At 37.7% G+C, this 9,838-nt stretch overlaps 1 protein-coding gene across 1 annotated transcript in view; it reads left to right on the plus strand.

Annotated features, from left to right (window-relative positions):
- Nucleotides 1-7,433, plus strand: part of LOC123515621 (protein pigeon-like) — a 99,579-nt gene extending 92,146 nt beyond the window's left edge. Inside the window, exon 20 of the mRNA XM_045274411.1 lies at nucleotides 3,391-7,433. Within this exon, the coding sequence (XP_045130346.1) occupies nucleotides 3,391-3,497 (107 nt within the window). The 3' untranslated portion in view covers nucleotides 3,498-7,433. The remainder of the gene's footprint in view (nucleotides 1-3,390) is intronic.
- Nucleotides 7,434-9,838: the final 2,405 nt, after the last annotated feature.

Raw genomic sequence — 9,838 nt, forward strand, 5'->3', positions numbered from 1 at the left:
ACACACAGTTTTACATGACCTTGAACAATATAGATAATGTTGAAGGAAAAATAAAACTTATTATGGATGATGTTGGTAGATGAATGGAATCCAAGCAGTTGAAACTTAATCAAAACAAGACTGAATGTTTGATAGTGGGTAAGAATAAGGACTTTAAGAGGATTGATATGTCCACATTATATATTGATGGTAACAGTTTGGGTGTTCGTGATACAGTGAAGGATCTAGGAGTATTATTGGACCGACATTTATCTATGAAAGATCAAATACGGCAGGTGGTTAAGACGGCAAGATACCATCTGAAAAATATAGGTTTTGTCAGAAAATACTTGGATGAGAAAACTACGAAGATGCTGGTTCATAATCATGTGATAAGCAAACTGGATTACTGCAATTCTCTGTATTATGGACTGCCTAAGTATCTCTTAAAAGACTTACAGCTTGTCATGAACAGAGCTGCCAGACTGATTATAGGCGTCTCCTCGTTAGAGGATAACACCTGTATTGATAGATCTGCATTGGCTGCCAATTAAAGCACAAATTGAGTACAAGATTAGTGTTATGACTCATCAGGCATTACAGTACAGTCTGGAAAACCTGAGTACTTGAGGAACCTACTGGAAACATTCCACCATGACACTACAATGGAGCTGAGACACGATGCAGACCCATACAGACTACATGAGCCAAGAAATAACCTTGACATGGGATGTCGAGCATTTGCAAGATGCGCACCAAGGATTTACAATAAACTGCCGAGTGATATCAAAGGTTGTGCCAGGATTGATATCTTCAAAAAGAAATTGAAGACATATTTGTTCAAGGAAGTTTATGATTTTAATGGCATGAAAATCAAAGACAATTATAGATGCTAGTTGCTTTTGAGGGAGGCTCTGCTGAGCGCTGCTTCGCAGTGGAGCGGAGCCTTGAACAAACACTCCAAGTAACAAGTAACAAGTATTAACCATAGTCAACTGTAACACTTTCTCACTCCACTGCCCAGCATTATCCATTACTTCCGTCTCTCCAGTTTATTTTTTTTTACAGTTAAAGTCTCCAACTAATAGTATTCTTCTATCTCTTCTTATCATGTTATCTAGGCACTTTATCACCTCTCTTTGCATATCTTTATGCTCTTCTGATCCCCATGTATTAGTCTTTGGTGGAACATATGTAACTATAATTTTTCTTTTCTTCAAATCTTCTGTTCTGATTGTTACTCCCATTACTTCCACTTTGTCCTCACCATATTGCACATCCTCCACACATATATTGTCACGAACCATTATCAGCACTCCTTCTCCCCCTTTATCCTTTCTGTCCCTCCTCCAGGCATTATATCCCTCCTCTTTAAAGTTGACATGGATCTCTTTTTTTCAGTTTTGTTTCAATGATGCACATTACATTTGATTTTTTCTCTTTCATATAATCCCGAACTTCCAATATCCCTGATAACAAACCATCTGTTTTAGTATAAGTCACTCTTAATTTATTGCTTCCTCCACGACCTCCTCTTTCTTCCCTAGATACCTTTTCTTTAGTCCATATCCAGAACCCTCCAGTAAAAATTCTTCTTCTCTATCTCTGTCCTTTTCTTGTTTTTTTTTTTTTTTTCTTAGCTTCACTTCTTAGCACATTTTCCTTTTCTCTTTCCTCTAAATTCATATCTCTTTTTATCCATATATCCTTTTGATCGACATCATCGGCCAGCTTCCCTTTTCTAGCCATAATTTCCTCTACAGCCACTTGAGATCTCATTTTCACCTTCATTGGTCTCTTACTCCATTCATTGTACCTTCCCAGCCTAATCACTTCCTCCACCTCCTGGTCAAATTCGTGTGTGCTGTCTTGTACTCGTTTGATAATCGTTTTGGCCATTTCCCTTTCTTCACGTTCTCTTGTGAAATTATTTAGATTTTTCTTTTCCCTCATCCCATAAATCACAAAGCTTTTTTTTCTTGTCCACATAATCCCGCACCAACTCTTTCCTTTTCCTTGATAACTTTTATTACAGCGACTTTTGTGTTCTCCTGAAATTTTCTCCTTACCACTTCTGAAAATTTGACTTTTCCTCTTTTTACTCCTGTTTCCATTAATTTCTTAGTTCTTTCAATTTATCACCTATACCACCTTCTGCCCTGTCTGTAATCCTGTCCTGCTCTTTATCCTGCAAGCTCTTTAAAGAGCTTTCATAATTTTGGCATGTGGTTTTTAGAATGTCATTTTGCTTCCTTATTTCCAGAATCTCCTCTTTCAATTCTTGATTTATTGCACTGACCTTCTCACATTCAGCTACTCTCAAATCATAGGAAGATGGAAATACAGAAGCAGGCAGGGAATTTCAGAGTTTACCAGAAAAAGAAAGGTTTGAATGATTGAGTACTGGTTAACTCTTGTATTAAAGAGATGGACAGAATATAGGTGACAGAAAGAAGAAAGCCTTGTGCAGCAAGGCTGCAGGAGTAATGAAAGCATGCAGTTAGAAAGATCAGAAGAGTAGTTAGCGTGAAAAAGTCGTAGAAGATAGCAAGAGATGCAACATTCCATTGGTGAGAAAGAGACTGAAGACAGTCAGTTAGAGTTGATGAGATGGAAAGTTTTTGATTCCATCCAATCTAATGAAAATATGTGAGTGGAACCTTACAAACTTGTGAAGAGTACTCTATACAAGAGCGGATAAGTCTCTTGTACCGAGTTAGCAGTTGGAAAGGCGAGAAAAACTGTCGGAGACACCTCAGAATGTGTAACTTCATAGAAACTGTTTTACCAAGAGATGAGATGTGAAGTTTCCAGTTTAGATTATGAGTAAAGGACAGACTGTGGATATTCAGTGTAGAAGAGGGAGACAGTTGAGTGTCATTGAAGAAGAGGGGATAGTTGTGTGGAAGGTTGTGTTGAGTTGGTAGATGAAGAAATTGACTTTTTGAGGTATTGAAGACTACTAAGTTTTCTCTGCCCCAATCAGAAATCTTAGAAAGATCAGAAGTCAGGCATTCTGTGCTGTCCCTGCATGATGTGTTGACTTCCTGTAGGATTGGTCATCTTGGATAGGACTGTACATAAATGTACTGCTTTGTTTCAGTGGAAAATGTTGATGCTTTGTCATAGTTATATGTAGCATTCTCTTATATCTGGTTATATTTCAGGACAGCAATCACATCTTGAGATCCAGCAAACTAAATTTGTTAAAAAAAGCTCTATATGCTTTTTCAGTTTGATGATCTGAATGTGAAACTATTATCCTGAAGTGTAACCAGAAAGAAATTAATGCTGCGCACATTGTAATAACATACGCTTTTTTTCTGCAACATGAAATTCTGCAATTACAAGTCCTTTTATTAACACTTTTTATCACAAAACGAACTGAAATCATGGTAACCCACATTTCAGCCAACCTGACAGACCTGGACTTGGGTCTGCTGTATGAGGGGACCATGGCTTCCTTCGAGTACATCAAACCTGACCTTGGAAGTGACTGTGTGGGCTCCAGACTGTGAGCTGCTTATGGCTGCTCTGGCATTCCTGCTAAACTGTGCCAAAGATAGTGTAGTATAGAGGTGTAGTATCATTACAGGTTGTTTGAGTTAGGCAGGTGGGGCTAAATTCAGCTGGTATTATGTTTTGGGGTTCCCCATTATGCTGCAACCTGAAATTAGAAGCAGAATTATATATTGTGCATTTAAGGTGTCTACAGCCTTACTTACTGCCAGGTGCCATTGTTTAGTTTCTATTTTGTATTATTCATTCAGTGTGGGATTTTTCCAGAGTGAGTGTTAATTCGGCTCTTTTAATGTTTGTGTTCTGTTATGCTACAATCTGAAATTAGAGGCAGCTTTTGTTATTTGTTGTCTATTTAAGGTGTTTTTGTCAGAAGCTAAGGGGTAATTTAGCTTTTTCTTGTCTCCTATTATTCAATCAATGGGATTTTTCAGTGTATTTCACATTAACAGATTGTTTGTAAGGCCTCAGACTCATGCCTCACTTTTTATTATCGTAATTCTTCAACAAACATGAAGCCATGAAAGCATTCCATTAATGGTCTAGTTGTGTGCTTTGCTGTGTATGCATGCATTGCTAAAACAAGAAAATTTAACTAATTACTTTAAGAATGATCTGCGTTTGATATTGTGGGAGTACTGTCTGCCTCACCAAACACAAATCTGCCAAGCAAGAAGTGGGTAAAATATCCAAAAATTTACCCAGCACAAATTATTTACTTTATTTCCATTTGCAATGCTGGTTTCCTTACAAAAGTAGACAGCTGAGAAATGGTGCCCATGTTCTCAGATTCCCAAATGCTTCAATCACATGTGTCACATCCTGACTTATATTTCAGGCAATGTAAGTAATCACGTTAAAGGGACATAACTGAGCAGATAATTTGCAGTGCACAATGAACTCAAGAACCTGATTGTCATGTTGGTGAGGGTAGACAGGACTTATAAATCTGTGTTTCAAGTTCCAGTGGAAGAGAGCACTGGAAGACTTAGACACTCCACACTCCTTATGAACCTGACTGTGTAATTGTGATTATTTCATTAACCCATTCATTATGACAATCATTTCCTTTCCCTGAAATCAACCATTGGTACCATCAGAGTAAATAATAGTCATAGTGCATGTGCAGCTTGATCTTGTGTACCACCTTCATTATGAACAATATGTGGAATATAAGGAAACAGACAGTGTGATAGTGAAAGGGTTGATGGTTTACTTGAGGATCATATTAAGAAGACATTATCACTGGTCCATTTCTAATCCCTGCTAGAGAGTTGGGTTGTGGTGCTTATTTTATTGTATACTATGTGCTGTATTGTGCCAAATGATTGCCCATATACTGTTTCAGGTGCCCTGGTGTGAGATGCAGTATAAGGCGTGAATTTACCGCCAGCTAACTCAATAATTTTAGGTAGAAATTTATGTAATTCAAGCTGTTATAGTATTTATCTTCTTGTTTCTTTCAGGAATTTATTTTATATTGTGTACATATTAATATGTGGCATGAGAGAGCTTAAAAAGATACAGGATTGTCATTGAATATATCTCTACCTTAATTCATAGATGAGAGTAATGCTAAATTTACAAAAGGAAACAATATTAGAACTATTGAGCTTGCTGAAGTGTGGAATGATAAGTAATAGCATGAAGAGAACTTTGAGGTCTTATTTTGTATGTAATGGTGGGACGTGACAATGGAATGTGGACAGCAGGTGAAGGAGTGTGAATGAGACAAGCCTAGGATTTGGATATCTTTCTGTAGTCAGAGCAATGGAAAGTTCTGGGAACACAAAAATTTTGAGATTAGATTAGGAATGTATTGTGAGTTGGCAATTTGGTTGAGTTTCTTAAGTGAGTATATCTAAAGCTAATGAAAGGAGATTGCTCTTGAAAAATATTTAAGAGTGAAGTAAGGAACATATCTTTCTTCATGGTCATTATTATACCTTGAGGTTACTTAGGAACAGGTTTCAAAACAAGTACAGTTTATAATAAGACCAGCAATTGATACAACTGTGAAAGAAAAGCTTTCTTGAGTATGGAAAGAGAAGAACTAGAGTAAGGAAGCAGGAAGGGAGAAATGTATCAGTAGATGAAGATGTGTACTGTGGAGTTTGTAGGAAGAGGACTTAAGAGAAACATTCATTGCACATGAAGTGGATGATGTATTGTGTTGTAAAGTATGAACAAAGAATGTTTTTTTCTCGTCAACTGGATACCTATACTATTATTACTGCTATCACTGCAGTATTAGTGTTGTCATCATTACAGTATCATCATCAGAGATAAAAACAATAAGTGTTATAGCTTGATGCAGGATCTCACCAGTACTTATTTACCAATCATTGTAAGGACTAGATGTCTAGGTCTAGTGATTGGATGCATAATCATGGTTGAGTTACAGTGTTTATAGATCCACAGGCAAGTATTGGAATATTTTCAAGTGTGCTCAGAGTCGGTGCAGTATAATTTTGGCATGGATCAAAATATAATGATTTAATTGGCTGATGCCCTCATACATGTCTATCAAATTAGCTGTATTTAAACCAATATCCTTATTTATTTTTGGTAGATACTTTGGATAGTACACATCAGCCATATATGGTTCTGAAATGACAAAGTGACTGTGCCAGTCAAAGTATGGTGGAGGTGAAGGCAATGGAATGGGGATTTGTTTGCTGCCTGCCAGTTTACAGCTTGTGTCTGTAGGCAAAGCAGTCCAAAGAATCCAGATAATCATTACCTAACTTGATATCTGTGAAGTGTTGTACAAATCTTAATATCATAGAAGTAAGATTATATAATATAGTACTTTTGAAAACAAGCATTGTAACATCGTTAAGAGAGCAAGAGGGAAATGGGAGATTTTATTTATGAATAGTATTATTTATTGTTTTGAGGAATGTAATGCATTTACTTTGTAAATATAAAGATTATGAGTGTGATGCAGTAGTGCCAGTTATCAAGTGGATGATTTAATCCTGCACAGCAATCCTTTTATATCACTACCAAAGTGTTTGCTGGGACGAGTTGTGCACAGCCTTAGGGAGCAAGGAGGGCACTCACTCAGAAGAATGTCAGAATATAGGAAAATAAGGGGAGCTGCCAAAGCCATCAAGTCTGCTTGTGGCAGTTCCTTAGCTTCAGGGTAGGAATTAGTTGGGATGAGACTAAAAAAGTTGATATTTGGAAGACATAACAAAAATAGATATTACTGAAGAAATCACTCACAAGTAGAAGACGCTCATAAGTGGTTCAGCCGTGCAAGGTAAAGTAAGGACACTAGACTGAATGATGGTGTTGATGACTCTTGAGAGTATACTATGTAAGGTATTGTTCATGCCAATGTCATCCTTGTGAAGTGTTCCCTCACCCTCATTGTTTTGTGGCAATGTCACCATAACACCAGGAAGCAAACTACTTAACCCATGGCACCTCTTTTCTGGAATATCTGGTGCCCAATGGAATGAATAACACATTTAGGGGCAGATGTGGGCTTAGTCAGGGTTTGGTAGTTACCATATTGCCCTTGGGGAATATATAGCAACAGGACAGTTAAGATGGAGCAAGAATCACTTGGCCTTGTTAGTCATCATGGCCTATCTGGTAATGTGTTGGAGTGGTGGGTGTCATGTGTTGAGCTCATGTCTCTAATGGTGAATCTGACCCACCCTGTTATTAATTTCTCAATGTCCATGAAGCTCCACAAGTGGGTGCAACAAAATTATCACCACCTTTATAGATAACATTTTCTGGAAGGGCAGATCCCTAAGAAGAGGGGATGCTTTCAGAAAACAAGCAAATACTTCTTGATGGTAGACCATGACTCTCTGTGACATATGACTTTCTTCAGGAGTTAAAGTCTGATGTTGTTTCTTTTAGTAATTGGCAAATGAAAGAAAAATGTCTGCCTGATACCAGCATCCCTCAGACATGCAAATGAGAATGTTGCCTCTACACTTTAGCAGATCATGATCTATGAATGTGTGATCTTCCTTCAAAACTGTTTAGACGACAAATTTTTTTCTTTCCTTTTAGTAATAATTTTTCGGTACTTTAGGTGAATGTTCACCATTTTTCCTTGTAATATGAATTCCACCTTCATTACTTGGAGCAAGGACAAAATTGTTTCCTTAAAAAATGTCTGGAATGTTGGACAGTTGAGGATTGGTCCACAGCTTAGTCCCTCCTCAACACACGAGGCATGGCATCTCACTGGCCACTGTTTGTTGTCCATGACAAGGTAAAACTGTTTGGACATTTACATCTTGCCTTTATTTACTGTGCATCCATCCTGCTTTGCCTGATGAATACTGGTCTTTATGGATCACATTCAGAAACACTTCTGCTCTGCACCTCCACCATTTTCAAAAAGACTTTTTTTTATGTTATTACAGTGGTGCCTTATAATATCGGACCTCACAATAATGGATTTCGCTCAATAATGGCCTGTTCAGACACTAACCAACTTTTTTTGTACCATCATGGCAGTTTTTTTTTTTTCCCCAAGAATCCACTGTTATCAAGTGGCCACATGGACGAAGGCACATATGACACGATAAACAAGTAAAAAATAGTCATGCTGGATACCATTGTAATTAATTTTGTTCATCTATGATTTACAAAACTTGTAATAAGGTGGAGAGTGGTGACTGCTTGCATGTGGGGATCATCAGAGTGACAATCATGGTGATTTGGAGTCTTGGGCTGGTTGGACCTGTAGCTTGCTGAAGTGAAATGCTAGTTATTCCTTTTTTTTTTTATATTGTTGGGCAAGTGAGGATAATGATACTGTTGCGCAGATGCCATGCGAAGAGAAAGAAAAAGAGAGAGAGAGGCCTGCTGACATGAATTTGCTAGTTATGCATTTCTGTTTGAATGTTGGTGGGAAAGCAAGGATAATGAAACTTACACACTGAGAGAGAGAGAGAGAGAGAGAGCACCGTGGCTGACAAAAGTGCAGATGACACAAATAGAAAGTAAAATTCTCCAATCACTTAATTTTTTACTTCATTTACTGGTCTTTGGAGGTCTACAATTTCATTTCTTTCGTCTTCTGACTGAAAATAATTTAGTATGAAGTGGGCTGGGTTTTTTCGTCTAGATGACATAATAAATAAATTACTTCATCACTGTGATGGCAGAAAATGATGTCAACAACACAGCCGCTTGATATCTCTCTCTCTCTCTCTCTCTCTCTCTCTCTCTCTCTCTCTCTCTCTCTCTCTCTCTCTCTCTCTCTCTCTCTCTCTCTCTCTCTCTCTCTCTCTCTCTCTCTCTCTCTCTCTCTCTCTCTCTCTCTCTCTCTCTCTCTCTCTCTCTCTCTCTCCAAGAAGTACTTGTTCACATTACAGATTACTGCCTTAGATTGGCTATGAGGGTGGCCATATGGCAAGCTTGCAGCAGGAAAATATTCTGTAGAAAGACAGCATGAGGTGCGAATCCCATGACATATTGGCACTTAGCAGGGTTGCACCCCTCTGCTGAGATTCCACGTTTAGGATAGGGAAACACTTTTCTATAAAGAACATGCCTTAATTTTTATCTCAAACATGATGTAAAACAAAAGTTGGAAGGATTTTTGGAAGTAATTTTGGAAACACACTAATATATATAGAAAACAGAGGGAGAGAAAGACAGAAACAGAGGGTAAGGAGATGGAGCGGCATTAGAGAAAGAAGGCAAGCCTGTGATCTACGGAGAGGTGGCAGTAGTGTGGAGGTAGTCTAACTCTTACTCTAACTCTTACTCTGATGATCCCTTGTCTTTCTCCCTTCCTCTGTCACCTTCAGGCAGTCATTCAGTGCTTGCTAAGAATGCCATTGGACCACAAGGGAATCAGCCATTACACCAAATGGCAAGCAATATCTTTAATTCATCTATTCTTGGTAAGACAAATTTTTTTATTTCTGTACACTTCTTGAATAATAATGAACTCTTTTATTTCAACACTGAGTGTAGAATAAGACACATTAAATTCTTAAAATATTTTTTTGCATTATTTAGAAGAGAATAAACAATTGAAAAAGGGAATCCCTTCAATACTGGGACACATTTTTACTTTGAGATTAGTGTATGATTAGACCATTTTGTTGACATAAGGAGGGGTCTATGGAGGTCAGGAGATTGATAGCCACCATCTTTACTCTTCTAATTCAACACATGAGTTTATAAAGTTGTATGAAATGACCAAATTGTAAGCAGAATGAATATGGAATCATGGTACTCAAGGGGTTAAGGTCTCACAGCTAGACAAACCACTATCAGTAACACACAATTTAGAGTAACAGACAACCCCTCACCCTTGAATCATCATCATCATCATTTTCATTTAATGTCT

The sequence above is a fragment of the Portunus trituberculatus genome, chromosome 39 (genome assembly GCF_017591435.1).
Source record: "Portunus trituberculatus isolate SZX2019 chromosome 39, ASM1759143v1, whole genome shotgun sequence".
NCBI lineage: Eukaryota > Metazoa > Arthropoda > Malacostraca > Decapoda > Portunidae > Portunus > Portunus trituberculatus.